Source organism: Sinohyriopsis cumingii, chromosome 1 (assembly GCF_028554795.1).
Source record: "Sinohyriopsis cumingii isolate HCF-2022 chromosome 1, ASM2855479v2, whole genome shotgun sequence".
NCBI lineage: Eukaryota > Metazoa > Mollusca > Bivalvia > Unionida > Unionidae > Sinohyriopsis > Sinohyriopsis cumingii.
Genome location: NC_142961.1, coordinates 81,501,335 through 81,522,779, shown reverse-complemented (window position 1 = coordinate 81,522,779; position 21,445 = coordinate 81,501,335). Strand labels below are relative to the sequence as shown.

The following is a 21,445-nucleotide window of genomic DNA, read 5'->3' as shown; positions in this document are numbered from 1 at the left end:
CATGTGAGAAAGCTTAACAGTAGCTTCATAAAGTATGGTTTCCATCTGGGTTCTTCTGCCAAATATGCTGGCCACCATGTATAGCCAATTATTTGCTGAAAAGTGGCATTAAACTCAACAAAACAAAACAGAATTTACACTTACAGACAATTGATATCGACTTACACATCATGAAATACAAATGCACTTTATGTCACATCGTCATCATATGTTTTAGTCCTTTCAATTTTTGTTTGAATGAAACAAGATAAGAATTTTTTTTACATATTCTTTAACTTTATAAATACATTTATTGTAGCTATAGTAATATCTGTGTTTTGCATTTTATGCATTTTCTATTTTATTAAAGCATATTTTTAATATGACAGGGTATGAAAGCACAGAAGATCCAAGCCTTCTTGACAGAAATGTAGATAATTCAGGTGGACAGAAAGAGAGCTTGCTTATTCTGCCTACCATATCTAGGGTGACTAGGAACTGAATTTTATATGAAATATGATCTATTTTGAGCTCATGTAAATGGTTTGCTTGTTCATCGGTGTTAGAACCTATGTATGTTCCATTTAGGACTGAGAGATAGATATTTCGGCCTGGAGAAATCAAAGTCACCAGAAGGTTGGAAAGTCCGTGTTTGACCATGTCTGCTCTTTTTAATGCCTGAATGTGTCTGACATCATGGGACATTAGCCCTTGATGACGATGGGTGCTAGATGTCTTTCTTTGAATAGCCAGAAACTAAATCATGACACTTTTAAAGAGTTTATATGCTTTTGTTCAAACCATCGAAAGAAGACTCGCCACCTGCCTTTGTCAACTTTTGGAGTGTTGGGCCTTCTAGCTTGAGTGATCCTATCCACCACTTGTTCAGAGAAGAGATTGTTTTTGAGAGCTTGTTTGATTTGAGCAGTGTGTGAGTTTTAGCAGCTTTGATTCCATTGGAAAATCTGCACTTGTGAACATATGTAGTGAGTGGGGTCCTTGCAAAAGGAGGTGTACTGAATGTACTTTAAAAGGACCTTTGTAATTGTCTGCTGGACTCATGATCAGGGCATGCAGTTGTATGAATCATGCGTAATTTGTATGAATTTTCACACTTGGATAGCAATTATGCATGAGAACATCTGTAAATTTGCAGATAATAGCTGTTCTGTTTGCAATATACAATTTTTATTTACCTGTTAACTCTTAAGGTGCTTTTTGAGATGTAAGTCACCCTGCTGGAAGAGGTATCAGTGCATTTGTCATTACATCTGTCTTTTTTTCAGGTAGGTAACTGTTTACTACATCAGGCTTCTTCAGCTTCACATGAATGGTTGTTAAACTAAATTTGATTGGCACATTGGACTTTGGAACAAGCAGTCTGTTGTAATTTGAACCCAGTGCCAAGGTTGTTTTACAAATGTGTGTTTAAAACATGATCTGCCTAGTACACCCAAAATCGTTGTTTCCCCAAGTGGTTTATCGTAAAATGATGATTTTGTTTGGCAAATACTGGCTGATGATAATGATTTTTAAAGTTATGAAGTATATCAGATTAATGGAGCTGGGAAAGTGTTAATAGAGATAGCAGTGAATGATTTTGTACATGCAGGATGGACAACCATGGCATTTTTAAGAATTCTGGCAGTAGGAAGCAAGAGCATGTCAGTTGATGTGCCAATTCCTCGCTTTTTATCATTTGGGTCAGCAAATGAAGACTTACGATGCATAACCAATGTTGTTAACAGAGTAGTACATTATTTAGTGGCCAGTGCCCTAATGGCCTCTTGCAGTGCAGTTTGGATTCAAGGAAAGGTGATGCTTTTTTACAACCATTCCTACTTAGAAGGATGATGTGGTGCCACAGCACTCTTTGCCTTTTAGAGGCCATATTGATGACATCAGAAAGCAGGTGATACAGGAGTTACCCCTGCAGTTCTCATTGCTTGCCCCTTCCACCTTTGGGCTTTGTCATTCACCGTTTCCAAGAAGGGACACTTGTTAGCAAAAGAAAATGAGAAACATGCCTCATAAGGACTGTTGCAGTTTTTTTACCATTAGGCAAACAGTTCTCAATTTTGCAGAAATTCCAGGCAAGAAGAGAGGACACCTAGTTTCTAGCAATACCTGTTTCAAGATGGAGATACATTATCGGTATGGCTTTCATTGAAATGAGATGAATATGCAATCAGTCTTCACTTTACAGATGCTTATTTTCATAACTTTGAACATAACTTCATATTGATTATTGAAGGATGGTGTACAGGTTTCATGCCCTAATGATGTAAGTATCAGACATTGGGCCTTCTCCAAAACTGTCGTTGCCTCCTTCTAGAAATCAATCCTTGACATTAACATTGACATATCTGGATGATGATTCACCCTCTCACGTTTCTTCACTGTTTAGAGTTTCTAATAAACATAGACAAATCAATCATAATTGTCTCATCTCAGCATTTTGTCATTCTATTTATGGCATTTTTTTATACATCTCAATTTATTCAGCTTCCCTGAAGTTCATTAGGTAGATTTTCAGTTTGTCAGAGCCCGTCCCTGTCAAGAAATCTCTCAGTGCAAGGACTTTTTTCAATTCCACAACCTTCACAATGCAGCAGTGGACTTATCTTGACTTCCTCATAATGCACCCATTGCAGATGGTCCTCTTATGGTACCTATTTGTTGCCACTTAGGTCATCAGATAATGGTCCTGGCTGAAATCCGACACTTCCTGCACCAGCTCCTTAGGTCATCAGAAAATGGTCCACATCAGAATCTGGCACTTCCTACACCAGTTGCTTAGGTCATCAAATAATGGTCCTGGCTGAAATCTGACACTTCCTACACCAGCTCCTTAGGTCATCAGAAAATTGTCCACATCAAAATCTGACACTTCCTACACGAGTTGCTTAGGTTATCAGATAATGATCCTGGCTGAAATCTGACAGTTCCTATGCCCGTAGCAAGCATAGGGAGTGGTCAGAAACAAGAATACCACTGAAAGCTCATAGAAAGTTATGATCTGTACAGTCACCAGTTTGTCATGCTTGTGGGGGCTCACTGCCTGCATAATGACAATCAGTGGCAAGTGGACACTAGAAAAGGAGGTGATCAAGGCTCTTCTCTTTGATTCCTGTGCTTGGAATGATCTGCTTCACAGAAAGGTCATCTAGATAATGTCAGGTACCTAATTATGAATTACAGCCGCAGATAGCAGTGAACGGAATCACCAGATCTGTTTGTTATATGAGAGTTGGATATCTCGTTGCAGGTCCATCATATTCTAGGCAGGCTCTAGGTCCTGGTCAACTCCCTGTCAAGGATAGACCAACTATTTCACACACAGTGGTCTCTCCTCCTATCTGTCTTTCATCAACTTTGTGCTTTTTTAAACCATCTGATGATAGACTTCTATGTGACAAATAGGAAACACAAACTGCTTCCCAAAGGTCCTGATGGTTTCTGTTCAAATTGAACAAATCCTGAGTGGTCACCATTTCCACTTCATCACATCTATCTCATGATATATGATTCCAGGATGATAACAGTGAGCCCCAGATTTCTCAACACTCATTTGTGTCTAGACAAGGGGAACTTTGCATGGAATTGAGTTCAGCTCTTTTATTATGGAGATGATATGACAGTCAAAAGGTCATCCACTTTAAAGGTTTCACAAGGGAATGTGGTGCATTTTTGTCAGCTGGTGTCAGTGCCATCACCCCATTCATATAAACTTATCATCAGCAGGCTAACTTCTTGTTTGTCCTCTTGGAGGTAAGGATATTAGCCCCAGTCACTATCTCAGGTTACAGCTCCATGGTTTCTGACACATTCAGACAGGTACAGAAGATACAGTCACAACAAGGATCTGTCTCACCTGTTGTCCAAATTTGACTTGTCCTGGCCTCACTTACACACCTTGCTTCCCAGTGGAACCTTTCTTTTGTTTTGAAATTGTTTATTTCACCTCAGGTCAACCCGTTTTTAGCAACACTGAAGTTACTGTCATGCAAAACATGATTGTCCAAGTGTCAAAGTGCAGGGTGAGCTAAGTGCATGACTTGTCAGTGCGCCCATACAACCTCCAGTTTAGATAGGATGTTTCATTTGTCCTGATGATGCAAGTTGGTTTTATCTCCAAGAGCCAGTTGACATCTACAGATTGTCAGAATGTAGACTCCTGAATTGATCCATCTAGAGTTGCAAGGTTCTGACTGTGGTTCTAAATGTCTGCTATAGCAAGAAAGCTAAATGTAACTTGTCAAGTACTGACCTTTTGCCAGAATGAGTTATTCCATAAGCATATTCTGTGCTTTCTCGGGATAATGTGCGCCACATTCTGAATGAAGGTAATGGAATTCAAGTGGTTTTGACAAGTCTTACTTTTGAACACAATGTTTCAAGACATTATAGAGTCAGCTGGCTGGCATGCACAGTCAGCTTTCTTCAGTTTCTACTTACACACTATGATTCAGAGACAAGAGATGAATTTCATTGGATTGCTGGTGGCTTCCTAATCAATTACCAGGCACTATTCCTAATAGTACATGGTTTATTCCGCTCATGAGATTTATTCACCTGGGAACCTTTTCTTCAGTAAGGTGACACCTTTGTTCCAAAATGCTACAGAGATTTGCCTCACAATAATTGTGTTCATACCGTTTCAAGTTGCATTAGGGGAGAAGTTCACCCTTCTTCTCAGGATCCAGTCATATTGCTCTTTAAGAGTGAAAATGGTAAAACATTGGATGCTCTTCTTTTAAGGATCATTCATATTATCATGTAAAGAGTGGCAGCGGTAAAGGTTGTGTGCCTTGTATGGAGGATCCAATCATATTGCCTCTTAAAGAGTGACAGTGGTCAAAGTTTGATCTTACATATTTTGGTCCACTAATTTATTTTTTTAATGTTAATGTGATTGGTTATGTATTTGACATAAACTGGAGTCTTTTATTGTAAGTTATTTTTTTTCAAAGAATACTGACCTGATCACATCATTATTAAGCTTCCCCATCCATTCCCGCAATTGTCTGTTATTTTTGTTTGAGCTTTAGCAGGAGTACATGTGCTATAAAAGTACAAAACTTGTGGTGGTAAGGGAAAGTAATACATAGTAGTTTCTTCCCATTGTCATTAAGAAATAGAGACAGAATGACAAATTTTTCACCTTCTCTGAAGGGCTGAATTTGAGACGTAGATTAGTTTATTTCCTGATGTTAATGCGATGGGTAAGTATTCTCAGAGAAACAGAATTTATTTTTAAAATTTCCTTCCGAGACAGTTTAAGGGAGAGAACTATACCTTGCATATTTGGTCTTATTAAATGGTTCTTTAATAAAATAGCAAATGCATCAAGTACACAGTTCAGCATTGAATTGATGATCAATCAGAAAATAACTATAACTTTAATAAATGTCAAATTATAGTTGTAGCGTTTTTGCAAGCAAATTTTATTTTTTATTTCATTTTCTTCAAAAAAAGATAAATCTCAGAGGATGATGTAATCACATCATTGGCAGTTGTTTTATGTCAGCTTCAACCAGAACAATGTCTCAGCTTGTAAGGGGTTAAAAACTGTCTTTCAGTGCAAAGTCTGATCCTGGATTATTATATACAAAAAGGGTTTTTACTGAAAATTGAGCAGCATCCTGAAAATAATCGATTTTCAAATTTATTCATGAAATGCATTCATGTTTCATTCCACTTTCATTTCTCATTCACCATTCTAGGTTGTGCATTTTGAATTTGAGCATTCTGTTTCCATCACAAAGCATTCATCATTTTCTTTGCCTTCATTCTGTTTGTTTTCTTTCTGTTTCCAATTTGCATTTCTTCAGCAATCTGTTTTTATTTTGAGGTAGAATTGCCCATTTTAGGGTTTGTATTGTCAGATGCTGTTTGTAATTGTTTTCTTTATTATTATCAGTATGTGTCATTGTAGTCAGTTGAAACACTCTTAAGATCTTGTGTTTTCCAGATCTTGAAGGAAACTTAAGAGCTAGTGATTTCCAAATCCTGAAATGGCTAATTTTACTAATTTTGGATCTCTTTTTACATTAACTCATTCGGCCCTGATCCCGTCTGTAGGCATGATCAGGTTTCTGCTTTCATTGGCCAATCCCATCTGTAGTCATGAATTGTTTACTGCATTCAATGGCCAATCCCGTCTCCAGGCGTGATGAATATGTGTTAGATACAACCTATCTGATTAGTTAGAAATGGTTTATTCCAAGAACTAAACAACTATCAAACCAAGCAGAAATGATTTTACTTTCTTTTGTGGAAATTTGAATTGTTCAGAATCCAAGGGTTACTGTTTGAGAGTGGTTTAACTACATGTGTTCTGTTCATGAAAAATTGTAAATGATGGCAGACATAAGAGTGATTTTTGATGAAAGCAAAAATGAGGAGTTTCTTGCGTTTGATCTTGAAAATATTGAGCAAGCTGAGGAAAGATGTGTTTGGCAGTTGGATATTTTGTGAGATTTAGATTCGGACATAGAAGTTTCTGAGATTGAATCGTCAGAAGATGAGTATGCTGACAGCAATGATGATAGAGTTCTTGCGGATAAACATTGCACATAATTTTGTAAATACTGTATAAATAGGTTGTGAAAGACTTGGACAAATAGGAAAATAAATTACATCACTGTGTAGACAAATTCATTTGGAATAAATGGTGAAAATTTTATGGATTTTAATTGGATATAAGAAGAGAAATTAAGGTAAGAGTGAATGCATGTGCATGATGTTTTCAGAATTTTTTAAATGGGAAAAAGCTCTGGGGCACACGCAGCTAGACACAGCTTAGTGCTTCCGGGGCATAGCTGCAGAGATACTGATAACAGTGCTAGGGCCAAATGAGTTAAACAGTTTCTCCTGTTTTATTCCAATTTTATTCTGTCTGTCCTTCATTCTCATTCCATTCTTATTTGCATTTCATCTGTCTTGGTTTTTTTTTATATGGTTACAGAAATGCATTCAGATTTTGTGTTTTTTGTATATGGTCACAGAAATGTATTTAGATTATGGTTTTTTTTTTAATATGGTCACAGAAATGCATTCAGATTTTGTGTTTTTTGTATTTGGTTACAGAAATGCATTCATATTTTTGGGCTTTTTTGTATATGGTCACAGAAATGCATTCAGATTTTATGGGGGGGGGGTGATTTTTGTACATGGTCACAGAAAAACATTCAGATTTTGTGTTTTTTTGTATATGGTCACAGAAGTACAATGATATTCTGTGTTTTTTTGTATATGGTCACAGAATGGCATTCAGTTTTTGGGGGGTGTATGGTCACAGAAATGCATTGAGATTTTTTAAAAATTATATGGTCACATAAATGCATTGAGACTGTGTGTTTTTTTATATGGTCGCATAAATGCATTCAGATTTTATTTTTTGTATATGGCCACAGAAACACATTCAGATTTTGTGGGATTTTTTTGTATATGGTCACAGAATGCATTCAGATTTTGTGGGTTTTTTTTGTATGGTGACAGAAATGCATTCAAATTTTGTATTTTTTTATATGGTCACAGAAATGCATTCAGATTTTGGGGTTTTTGTATATGATCACAGAAATGCATTCATATTTTGTTTTTTGTATATGGTAACAGAAATGCATTCAGATTTTGGGGTGTTTTTTTTATATGGTCACAGAATCACATTCAGCTTTTTGGAGGGGGTTATATGGTCACTAAATGCATTCAGAGTGTTTGTTTTTTGTATTTGGTCACAAATGCATTCAGATTTTATGGGTTTTTTTGTATATGGTCACAGAAATGCACTCATATTTTTTTACATGCTTGCAAAAATGCATTCAGATTTTGTGATTATTTTTTAATTCTCACAGAAATGCATTCAAATGGGGGGGTGATTTGAGAATGAAAGGGACAAAGTTTAATTTGTTTGCATGTGTTCAAGAAACAGTAAAAGAGAAAAATCAGAGAAACAGAAAAAAGAGAAGGTGTGGAGTGAAATCAGTAGAACTGGGAGAAAAAGATAAAGAGAGTGCATGAAGTGAAATCGAGTAGAAGTGGGAGAACAGAACAAGAAAAAGCATGGTGCAAAAAGTACATTAGAACTTAGAGAGCACGTGCTTATACTTAAAGTATGCACGTGTAAAATAAAAAGATCATGAGGTCACAGTTTACACTGGTATAAATAAGCTAATCAGGCAATCAATAAAATCATTAGTAGTAATAGTATTGTCACATGAGTTATTTTCCTTCTAGATTGAGGCAAAGATTCTTTGATGTCATCGTTGTTCAAAATAAACTTTAAAAAAATGCTGGACTTTAAAACAGTGACTGCTTAAATATCAGACAAAATAATTTATGAAGTAACTGGTCCACTCTGAAAATTGTTGTTTTTGGGTTACTGGGAATGCAGTAATTTTAACTGATGCTTTTCTAAAATTAACCTGTGCACTATATGCTTCACAGTGAGTTATGAAAACTGCAAAATTATAAATGGTTTTGTCCTGCCCAGTTTTATAATTTGATCTCAAATGTACAAAGTGTGTATTAAATAACCTTTATCTCTGTTGCAGTTTCCAGGCTTCTGGAGTACCTTAAGAGTCTGGGCCCTTCAGCCATTGACCTGGAAATAAGATCCCTGTGCCCAGAAGGGGGAGGATCAGAGGTCATTATGGCACAATTTATCAGCTTTGTCAGACAGACACTGATGACCAACAAGAACTTTGAAATTGTGCAAGCTTACCTAGGCTTATTTCTCAAGGTAGGAGCACATATTATGTCAAGTTAATTTTTGAATCATTGGTTATACACAATTTACAGCAATGTTACTGAAATTACAGATTTTGAAACAATTATATATGACACAAAAATGCATTTAAAATGCATTTTTTTGGTTTCATTTTTAATGCGTTTCTGAAGTGTTTGTGTTTTAGCTAAGAGTGTATTGTTTATCATTTATATCAGCGTTCAACACATACATTTTTTTAGTGTTTGCATTTAAGCTAGGATCTCATTTTTTTTTGACATTTATCATTATCACATGATTTACCTTTCATTATTTTTTTTAAATGAATAAATTACTTGATTACATTAACAGTGGGAAATAAACATTGCTATCCATATCCAGCTCTCCAATTAGAACCCCTCCCCAGCGTCTTAGGCAAAGGGAAGCAACTCTTCCAGATTAACTCCCCTTGTTAACTCTTTATACACTATACTCTCCAGTTTAAGTTTTTGCTCATTACTGTAAACAATGTATTGTCAGCCATGATGGAAATAGAGATTTTCAATAATGAAATAAATTATCTGAAAGAAATTATCAAATTTTGATCAGTGTTTTCATTTGTTTTGTCCACTGTTACCAGTTTTTATGCACCCACCATAAGGCAGAGCATATTAGGTAATTATATTGTATGTCTGCCCAGGTGTCTGTTACCTGTTTGGTTTCCATACAGTGATTTCAGGATTGCACTATAGGTGATTACCAGATTTTTTGAATGACTTGTACTTGGAGCAAGGATGAACTCTGCTGATTTTGGAGTCAAAGGTCATGGTCACTATCTTAAGAAAAAATATGGTTTCTGCATAATAACTTAAGTCCTTCACCATTTGCTGTTTCCATATTTTGTGGATGGCTTGTAGTTAGGTTAGGTTACTGTGGCAAAGAAGAAAAATTGTTTTTACACAATAACTTGAGTTGTAAAATTGTTTTTACACAATAACTTGAGTTGTCCACAGCTACAGTGACAAGACTTTGTGGATGGCTCACACTGGGGGTAATAAAAACACTATTGATTGTGTGGGCAAAGGCCAAGGTCACACTAAAAATAAAAATGGTTGCATACTAATTGTTCTGCATCACATACCTGGACTACATTACATGCCTGGACAAAACTTTATGGATGGTTTGCACATGGAGTAAAGAGGAAGTCCATTCATTTTGGAGGTCATAGGTGAATGAAGGAAGAAAAATGGTTTCTGCACAGCATCATTTGTTCTTCATCACATATGTGGACTAAACCTTGAGGATGTTTTGCAGTTGAAGTAAGACAGATGCCTATTGACTTTGGCCCAAGGTCAAGGCTTGTGACTAAAAAATAAAAATAATGTGTGCAGAATCTTCACTTATCTACAGAGTGTTGTTTTTGTTGTAGGGTTTAATGCCATTTTTCAGCACAAGATAGGCTATACATGGCAGCCAGTATAAATGATGGAGTAAGAACCTGGGAAAACCCCAAAATGAACCACTGACCCACGAGAAACTACTGGCAAGCTTTCTTACATAACCACATGAGTCGATCTGCAGGGTGTATAATGTGCCAATGATGGTGCTGTTTGTTCATCATTTACGTTTTATTATTTATAATGTATGGATAATTCATAGTTAATGGTTTACTATTTAGATTAATTGACATGTTACATAGTGTTTCATTTCCCTCTGAAACATTTTATAAAAAGGTAATTTGATTTATTTTGCATTCATAGTACATTATTCTTAATTTCATTAGCATTGTTTTTTTAAAAACATCATTTTCTATTCATTTAGCAATCTGTGTAGTTTAAAGTAGTACATAAATATTTCAAGGTCTTTATCTATACTTTACCTTAGCAGTTCATTTGTTTGAAAATTAAATATGATACTCTTCAAGTATTTATGCAAAATAAGGTACAAATTTCTTAAAGCTAAGTTTATAGGTGAAAGTCATTTGCAGAGATGCCACCATTACAAGATTTCAAAAAAGTTCTGTGAGAATTTAACAAAATACTACAGAAGCTTAATTTTATGAATAATTAAATATGAGGTTTTTATGTCAACACTGGCAGGGAGAAAAGTACTCTTGCACCAAAGCTCCAGAATGTAATACAGTTGCCATTTTCCTTCTTATTTTTGGTTCATGCTGTTCTGAATGTAGACACCATGGTCTCTTTACTTTTTCCGCCTCGGATGCGGGAGGTCGTGGGTTCTATCCCCGGCCGAGTCATACCAGAGACTTAAAAAATGGTACTAACAGCTGCCTCGCTTGGTGTTCAGCATTAAGAGGTTAGTGTTAGGACTGGTCGGCCTGGTGTCAGGATAATGTGACAGGGTGGGACATATGCTACATGTCTGCAGCATGATGCCCCAGTGCTAGACATCACTATAAACTGCCACATTGCAGACATCGTAGCGATATGACTGAAAAATTGTTAAAGCTATGTTAAAAATCAAAATCACAAATCACTCTTTACTTTTTCAAGCCCAAGTTAGTATTAAGTAAAACATAGCAGTCACTTTTCTGCTCATCGTAGCAGCTTCAGCAATTAATTAAAATTTTGAACCCCTCATTTACATCCCTGGAAGTGGATTAAATGTCATAATTGCTGTTACTTTAAAAAAAAATCTTGGTCAAACTTTAAATATGCTGACATAGCACAAGGACACCTGATATGTGTAACAGATTTTAGGTTGTGTCCCCTGAGCTATGGGAGTAATAAAAAGCATTGAGGATTGCCATGGTAGTCCTTCAAGGTATAACTAGTTTTCTTTTTTTTTCCCACGCAGGGCAAAGTTTAGGAAATAACCTTGAGTAAACTAGTCAGTGTCAGAATTGTGATATTTACAGACAAGTTCATGGTGATATATTTTTTTGCAGGTTCATGGTGACATGCTGTCAAGTTCCCCGAAGCTAACAGAAGAGTTGGAGAAGCTGGAAAAAGTACAATCAGAATCTTGGAGAAATCTACAAGAATTAATGAATCAGAGCCTGTGTTTAGTGACATATCTTAGATCAGCAACCTTGTGATAACTGTAACAGGCTGAAGAAGAATACTTATGCTTGATATTGCAATATGTTAATGGTATCAGAATGTATTTTGTCCAAGCTTTAAAAGAAAGCTGCCAACATTTGATGAGCCAAAACACTGTGACACTGTATTACCTTGTTACAGCTCTCACAGATAAGGGTAAATCATGTGATGGCAGTAAAGTGTTTTGTGCACTTGAAACATGCTTTTGTAACTTCAGGGAAGTTCCTTCAGATCTGTGTAGAAATCTGCTGGCATTAGTTATCCAAATTATGTTAGGTGACCTACCTTAGCTGTGACAGCAGTGAAAATTGTTACATAGGGAATGGGACCAATACAAGATACACTATGTTACAGAAGCCAGTGTGCCCTGCTTATTTGAAAATCACATTTAAGTCTGAATCCTGAAGAGGCATGTAGGTCCCAGTGAACCATAGTCATTGTGGTCAGACATATTTCCATAACTTTGTGCTGGGCGTAACCAAAAAAATCAGTTGCAGATGATAAAACACCTGACATATCCTTGTGCCAACCATTTTGGCATGCATAAAAGTCACAACTGCATGCAAGTCTTAATGATTTATGCAGGACTTTATGGACCAGAAGCTGTGCCATGTAGGACTTTATGGATCCGAAGCTTTGCCATGTGGCATGTCATAGAACATTTACCTTGTGACAGCTGGAACAAATCAGACATTGTTGTACACATTTTTTTTTACAGAAACAGTTAGCCATGAACAAATATGTAGAACATTGGTAAATAAGAGTTTGTTTTTGGTGTCCTGTATGGAATGATTTTAAGGCTGTCACAAATCTGTAGGCAGATAATTAACAGCAAGGGTAAGCTTGACTTTAAAATTTAAAGATGAAGCTGTTCAAATCTACGTCTTTTAAAGATCATTAATGGGGATATTCCTGCTAGCAAAGCGTAAATTATAATAATAATACTGACGATGATAAACTTTATTTTAAATAGGGTAATTTAATTATAATTATATTCTCGTCTCTCTGAGACCTTGAGGATAAACACTATTGTGAACACTAAAAGATACAATTAAGTATTCTTTATTTATGTTAAGTATTAGAAGCACAAAGTTCCTGTGATATGAAATAACATAATTAACTGGCATGCAAGTGTTGCAATATTTATAATAAAAATACCGTTTTAGATAATGGTAATACATATTTGTTTTGAACATATTTGGATTTGTTCCTGCTCATTATATTGGGGAAGTTCATTCAAAAGAATATCACCGAAGTAAGATTTTTTATATAATGTATATTTGGGGCATCGGTGTTCTACAGTGATCATTTGCGATTTATCTCAGTTTAGGTCTTTGATATTGTTCTTTTGACTTAAAATGAAATATATCTTGGAAATGTTGTGGACAGTTCTTTGCAGTCCTTTTAGAAGTTTGTGGATCCTTTCAATGCCACATATGTTGTGTACCATCTGATTATGTGACAGTGATAACAGACTTTTGCCAGTCAATGCCACACATGTTGTGTACTATCTGATTATGTGACAGTGATAACAGACTTTTGCCAGTCAATGTCACACATGTAGTGTACCATCTGATTATGTGACAGTGATAAACAGACTTTTGCCAGTCAATGCCACAAATTCAGTGTATCATCTGATTATGTGACATTTGTAACAGACTTTTGCCAGTCAGTGTCACACATGTAGTGTATCATCTGATTATGTGACAGTGATAACAGACTTTTGCCAGTTAATGTCACAAATTTAGTGTATCATCTGATTATGTGACAGTTGTAACAGACTTTTGCCAATCAATCTCACACATGTAGTGTATCCTCTGATTATGTGACGGTGATAACAGACTTTTGCCAGTCAATGCCACACGTTGTGTACCATCTGATTATGTGACAGTTGTAACAGACTTTTGCCAGTCAATGTCACACATGTAGTGTATCATCTGATTATATGACAGTGATAACAGACTTTTGCCAGTCAATGCCACAAATTTAGTGTATCATCTGATTTTGTGACAGTTGTAACAGAGTTTTGCCAGTCAATGTCACACATGTAGTGTATCATCTGATTATGTGACAGTTTTAACAGACTTTTGCCAGTCAATGTCACACATGTAGTGATCATCTGATTATGTGACAGTTGTAACAGACTTTTGCCAGTCAATGTCACACATGTAGTGCATCATCTGATTATGTGACAATTGTAACAGACTTTTGCTAGTCACTATGATCATGTAACAGTTGTAACTCATTTATCTTGCACATTGATACAACTGGAATATATTTGTTGACTAATTAGCTGTCAGTAGCAACAATGGAAATAAAAAGAGATATATTAAATGGGTTAGATTTTTAAAAATGTAAATTCATATCTAAAAAGATGAGTGTAATTGCTTTGTCTTTTTCTAATGAGTCTATGAAGTGCGATGATTGCTTTGAGTCATATACTATTGAACCTATGCATTGTGAAGATTGTTTTGTGTCATATACTAATGAGTCTATGGAGCATATTGATTACTTTCTATTATATTATGATGAGTCTATGGAACATGATGGTTATTACACAAAGGATAAACTGGTGATTGCCATAATTTCTTTAAAATAAAAAGTCACGGTTAAATGTATAAAGAAAGTGAAATCATTGTAGAGGCATTTTTATGCATGTCCTGTTAAAGAAACTGTCTAAATGTGGGTATTGTTACTTGACCATTTTTTCTATACCAAGGTCAGATGCACTGCACTAAGGTCAAGGTCACAGCAAGACTGAGTGTGAAATAAGAGCTAGTTTCTGGTTATCTCTCTATTCAAAATGCAGGATATTTTAGATGGTGCATTGCATGTTGCACTCTGGTACATGCTTTGAAAGTCAAGGTCATATTCATATTAATGATATTAAATCTAGTTTTCATTCCCAGTAGAAGAAAGTTGGCAGGGATATATAAATGGGTTCCATCCATCCATTAAAAGCATATTCTTCCATCCATCTGTCATTTATAGAGCATAACTATAAGACCATAAAGGGCATTCCTGTGCTTTTCATATTAGGCTAGTGGTTCAGAAGTGCATTTGCTATGTACAATCCTTGTTAAACCTATTAGACTGGTGGTCCAGTAGTGCCTTTGCTATGTACAGTCCTTGTTAAACATATTAGGCTAGAAGTGCCGTTGCGATGTATAGTCCTTGTTAAACATATTGGGCTAGTGGTCCAGAAGTGCCTTTGCTATGTACAATCCTTGTTAAACCTATTAGACTGGTGGTCCAGTAGTGCCTTTGCTATGTACAGTCCTTGTTAAACATATTAGGCTAGAAGTGCCGTTGCGATGTATAGTCCTTGTTAAACATATTGGGCTAGTGGTCCAGAAGTGCCTTTGCTATGTACAATCCTTGTTAAACCTATTAGACTGGTGGTCCAGTAGTGCCTTTGCTATGTACAGTCCTTGTTAAACATATTAGGCTAGAAGTGCCGTTGCGATGTATAGTCCTTGTTAAACGTATTGGGCTAGTGGTCCAGAAGTGTCTTTGCTATGTACAGTCCTTGTTAAACATATTGGGCTAGTGGTCCAGAAGTGTCTTTGCTATGTACAGTCCTTGTTAAACATATTGGGCTAGTGGTCCATAAGTGCCTTTGCTGTGTACAGTCCTTGTTAAACATATTGGGCAAGTGGTCCAGAAGTGCCTTGGCTATGTACAGTCCTTATTAAACATATTAGACTGTTGGTCTAGTAGTGCCTTTGCTATGTACAGTCCTTATTAAACATATTAGACTGGTGGTCTAGTTGTGCCTTTGCTATGTACAGTCCTTGTTAAACATATTACACTGGTGGTCTAGTTGTGCCTTTTGCTATGTACAGTCCTTGTTAAACATATTAGACTGGTGGTCTAGTAGTGCCTGATTTTATTTATAAAATGCTGAAATTCTTAGTGTCAAAATCTATGGTACATAAGGTCAATAGATTAATCTTTCTTGTCCAGGCTTTAACACATATTATTCATGTTTTCAGATGAACACAGTTTTTATATCTTCCTGAAGGAGGAGTGCATGTATCAAAAATAAAAAGTAACCAAAAATTAAATAAGTAATGCATTATATACAAATATGAGATTTGAGAAGAGAACCACATTTTACTAAAATAATATGATAATGCAATTTTTTTTAAAAAGTGGCTATATATGAAACTTTCTCTCTTGTGAAAGAAATAAGTGATTTGATACACTGCATTTTCATTAAGAAATAAGTGATTTGATACACTGCATAAATAAGTGATTTGGTACACTGCATTTTCATTCAGAAATAAGTGATTTGATACACTGCATTTTCATTCAAAAATAAGTGATTTGATACACTGCATTTTCATTAAGATATAAGTGTTTTGATACACTACATTTTCAATCAGAAATAAGTGATTTGATACACTGCATTTTCATTAAGACATCAGTGATTTGATGCACTCCATTTTCATTAAGAAATAAGTGATTTGATAAACTGCATTTTCATTAAGAAATAAGTGATTTGATACACTGCATTTTCATTAAGAAATAAGTGATTTGATACTGCATTTTCATTAAAAAATAAGTGATTTGATAAACTGCATGTTCATTAAGAAATAAGTGATTTGATACACTGCATTTTCATTCAGAAATAAGTGATTTGATACACTGCATTTTCATTAAGATATAAGTGTTTTGATACACTGCATTTTCATTCAAAACTAAGTGATTTGATACACTGCATTTTCATTGATATAAGTGATTTGATACACTGCATTTTCATTCAGAAATAAGCGATTTGATACACTGCATTTTCATTAAGATAAAACTGATAACATTTCTACTTCATGATATTCTGTTTTTTTGTGTGCTGTTGCGACTTTGTGGAAATACACATATTGCTGCATCCATCAACACACCTCCCCATGTTAAATAACTTATAATTCACAATGTAGTGTTCCTCCAGTGATGTCACACTGACTAAAGTCACAGAAACTGTTTAAGTTATATGTGGCCTAGGGGAATATTTTTACATTTCAATTTCAAACTGTTGATCCCATTGAGTTAGAATTTTCAGATATTGCATCATACTGAATAATTTTAAGGTAAGTGATTGGGGCAGCTCAGGTCTACCTTTAAGAGAAAAAACTCCAAAACAGTATAATAATAGGTTGTTGTACATTTCCTTACACTATACTTTGTTCTGTGTCTCACCTCGAGTGAGGGTTATTACATGAAAATGTTCAGCAAAATTTACCACATCAATAATTTTCCATAAAGTAATGGCTACATGAGTTTTCTTTCATAAAATCATAAAAGTTGCATATGTTGAAAATGACAGACTTCTTTTATCAAATACATAAGGAAATGGATATGTTGATGGTGGAATGTTTTGAGTGTCACAATTATTGAGATTACATTAGTTTTCCTCAACACAATAGAAAGCCTAAACAGCCAATTCACTGATGGTCAGAAAGCCTAAACAGCCAATTCACTGATGGTCACCGCTCCGGTGGCCTAGTGGTTAGAGCATCCGCCTTGGATGCAGGAGGTCGTGGGTTTGATCCCCGGCTGAGTCATACCAAAGACTTACAAAAATAGTACTAACAGCTGCTTCACTTGGCGCTCAGCATTAAGAGGTTAGTGTTAGGACTGGTCAGCCTGGTGTCAGGATAATGTGACTGGGTGGGACAGCATGCTACATGTCTGCGGCATGATGCCCCAGTGCTAGACATCACTATAAACTGTCACACTGCAGACATCGTAGTGATATGACAGAAAGATTGTTAAAACTACGTTAAAAACCCAAACTCACACACACACATTCTCTCTGCAGGTGAGAAAGCCTAAACAACCAATTTACTGCAGGTCATAAATTGCCATGGTCTTATGTAATTTTCATTGACTTTATCATTTTCTTTCTGAGGACAAGTAATCCTGATGTCCATCTAGTCTTCTGCCCATCTGCCTTTGTGTCCTGTAGTAATCCTGGTGTCCACCTAGTCTTTTGCTCATACGCTCTTATGTCCAGCACTCATTACCACTAGTCCTGTAATAATCCTGGTGTCTAGTCTCCAACCCATCTGTCTTTGTGTCCAGGACTCATTAGCTTTAGTCCTGTAGTAATCCTGGTGTCCATCTAAGTCTAATGCCCATCTGTCCTTGTGTCCAGCACTCATTAGCGCTAGTCCTATAGTAATCCTGGTGGCCATCTAGTCTTCTGCTCATCTGTCCTTGTGTCCAGCACTCATTAGCGCTAGTCCTATAGTAATCCTGGTGTCCATCTATTCTGCTCATCTGTCCTTGTGACTAGCACTCATTACCTCTAGTCCTATAGTAATCCTACTGCTCCGGTGGCCTAGTGGTTAGAGTGTCCGCCTCGGATGCGGGAGGTCGTGGGTTCGATTCTTGGCCGAGTCATACCAGAGACTTAACAAATGGTACTAACAGCTGCCTCGCTTGGCGTTCAGCATTAAGAGGTTAGTGTTAGGACTGGTCGGTCTGGTGTCAGGATAATGTGACTGGGTGGGACATCATGCTACATGTCTGCGGCATGATGCCTCAGTGCTAGACATCACTATAAACTGCCACATTGCAGACATCCTAGCGATATGACTGAAAAATTGTTAAAGCTACGTTAAAAATAAAAATCACATGACATCACATATAGTAATCCTTGTGTCCATCTAGTCTTCTGCCCATCAGTTCTTGTGTCCAGCACTCATTTGCGCTAGTCCTATAGTAATCCTGGTGTCCATCTAGTCTTCTGCTCATTTGTCCTTGCGTCCAGCACTCATTAGCACTAGTCCTATAGTAATCCTGGTGTCCATGTAGTCTTCTGCCTATCTGTCCTTGTGTCCAGCACTCATTAGCGCTAGTCCTATAGTAATCCTGGTGTCCATCTAGTCTTCTGCTCATTTGTCCTTGCGTCCAGCACTCATTAGCACTAGTCCTATAGTAATCCTGGTGTCCATGTAGTCTTCTGCCTATCTGTCCTTGTGTCCAGCACTCATTAGCGCTAGTCCTATAGTAATCCTGGTGTCCATCTAGTCTTCTGCTCATCTGTCCATGTATCCAGCACTCATTAACTCTAGTCCTATATTAATCCTGGTGTCCATCTATTCTGCTCATCTACCCTTGCGTCCAGCACTCATTAGCGTTAGTCCTATAGTAATCCTGGTGTCCATCTAGTCTTCTGCTCATCTGTCCTGGTGTCCATCTAGTCTTCTGACCATCTGTCCATGTGTCCAGCACTCATTAGTGCTAGTCCTATAATAATCCTGGTGTCCATCTAGTCTTCTGACCATCTGTCCTTGTGTCCAGCACTCATTAGTGCTAGTCCTATAATAATCATGGCATCGATCTTGTGTTATCCCATCCATCATTGTGTCCAGCACTAACTATCATTTTAAATGGATCGCCATGCAATTTGCTGAAAATTTTGGTCATGACCTTAAGATATGCATATCAACAAATTACTTTGATTCTGTAGTTCATGTCAGAGTTACTGACCTTATTTTTCTTGTTAAAGTTTAAAGTGTTATTACTTAATTGGATAATGGGGCATTTAAACAGAGGTCACTGATATAGGTCCAATCCCTTGATTTCCTGTTATTAAAGCCTTGAGTCACATGGTTGTTTTTCATACTCTGCAAATTTCACCTTTGATGACTCAATGGTATCTCGGATGTCAGTAATCAAAAATGAAATGAAACATCAGAATAAACCTGTGGTGAGCCTTTCCTGCTGTGTGCGCACGCAAGTGAGATTAGTCAGTCAGGCCTATATTGTTGCTTGTAACTATACTACTACCAGGATAATAATATTGATTGACACTAAACAATGAAACATATTCTGATGTTATGATCTCTGTGGCAGAGTTAGTGTGATAATATTTTATACTGAAACAACAAGCAGCTATAGTAGTATAGTGAAGATCACCAAGGATAAATCAATTAGAAAGATATTTTTTATATCAATACGACTGTGGCTTACACATTTAATAACTAACGGGTTATTTTACAAAATGATATGCAACTATGCAGAAGCGGAGCAGCGCAAGCACTGGAAGAAATTCTTGGAAGCTATTGCCAAATGCAATGATGCAAATACTATTGAGGAAATTTACAAGTACATTTGACATTGTTGTATTTAAAACAGACAAAATTTGGTCCTGTTCAAGATGGTGCAGTACTCGGTACTGGATAATTTGGGTGGACAGCTTTTTGAAAGATATTTCATTAATAATAAGAACTTTCTTTACATTTTGCCAATTTGCCATCAGCAAGCATATAAATTTACAATTGTTACAAACATTGATGGTGACACATTTAATACTTAATGAAAAACGAACCTGTGAAAATTACAAACATTGATGGTGACACATTTAATACATAATGAAAAACAAACCTGTGAAAATTACAAACATTGATGGTGACACATTTAATACATAATGAAAAACAAACCTGTGAAAATTACAAACATTGATGGTGACACATTTAATACATAATGAAAAACAAACCTGTGAAAATTACAAACATTGATGGTGACACATTTAATACATAATGAAAAACAAACCAGTGAAAATTACAAACATTGATGGTGACACATTTAATACGTAATGAAAAACAAACCTGTGAAAATTACAAACATTCCCTAAATACTAAAGAATATACTTGCTATACATATCCCCAGTCACAAACACACTCATACACGCATATATACACACATACATTATATATGTATATGCATATACCCATACACATGCTTACATAGGCCGACATACATATATACACATCATACAAATACAGTGAGAGTGTAATAGGCACACAAGCAAATAAACATCCATACCAGCATTCATGTATACATGGTGTATGTAAAGAAGTAAGAACACCACACATTAATTTGTGACTAGTTAAATACTCCAGAATATGCTGTTAAATCGCAATATGTGAGCTACAGTACAAGCTCCTTCAGAAGACACAAAATGTGTCATCAGTATGTAAACGGCATTTACCACGCTTTTCTTAATAGTATCATAAACACATTATACATGAAATATGAGATGGCAATACATGTATTGAACAATGAAAAGGAGAATGTAATTTAGATACCATTCATAGTATTAGTACGTTCAATTAGTGCACTATGAATATAAATTTTAAGTTATCTTTTCTTAGTAGATTTACTGGAATTGAGTACTTTAATAAATTTAGCATATTCGGACCTCTCCAAAAATACCAGTTATATACTTTTTTCATTGCTGCATAAAACACTGGCATTCTAAAGGTCATTTTCCAGCATGTTGCAAAAATTAAAATTCATTTGGAGAGCCACTCTATCATTTTATACCATTATCTCGGTTTCTCAGTCTATGTAAAGAAATGCAGATAAAACCGCCTGGAATAAAGAGATGATCAATGCATTTTACCAACATGATACTCCAAGATAGCATGCCATTCTTAAAGTTATTTTGTTCTCATCATCGATGATTTTGTCGCTATGAACATGCTTTATTTTATACGTCAACCCCAGTTTGACGGGAATTGCAGAGAAATGGAAGACAAACTACAAAACTTATCATTAAAAGATCATTTGTGCTTTATTTTTGTATTGCTTAGCCCGCTTTACGTAAAAGGGCGCATGCTCCCAAGATGAATTTGTTGTATTGAAACAATCCTGACTACCTGTCAACTTATATTCTTATAAAGTGCAG

General features: G+C 36.0%; 1 protein-coding gene and 1 long non-coding RNA gene across 3 annotated transcripts in view; one reads left to right on the top strand and one right to left on the bottom strand.

Moving 5' to 3' along the window:
• The window catches only part of LOC149807231 (WD repeat-containing protein 36-like), a 75,182-nt gene extending 62,252 nt beyond the window's left edge, over nucleotides 1-12,930 (top strand). For both annotated transcript variants that reach the window (XM_089963810.1, XM_089963804.1), the window contains exons 19-20: nucleotides 8,535-8,722; nucleotides 11,595-12,930. In XM_089963810.1, coding sequence (XP_089819936.1) covers nucleotides 8,535-8,722; nucleotides 11,595-11,744 — 338 coding nt within the window. In that variant the 3' untranslated portion in view covers nucleotides 11,745-12,930. The remainder of the gene's footprint in view (nucleotides 1-8,534; nucleotides 8,723-11,594) is intronic.
• Nucleotides 12,931-14,342: 1,412 nt separating this feature from the next.
• Nucleotides 14,343-16,740, bottom strand: LOC149807230 (uncharacterized). The gene is made up of 2 exons (XR_016422043.1): nucleotides 14,932-16,740; nucleotides 14,343-14,833 (listed from the first exon to the last, which is right to left on the bottom strand). It is a non-coding gene; the product is annotated as an uncharacterized LOC149807230 (long non-coding RNA).
• Between the last annotated feature and the right edge of the window lie 4,705 nt (nucleotides 16,741-21,445).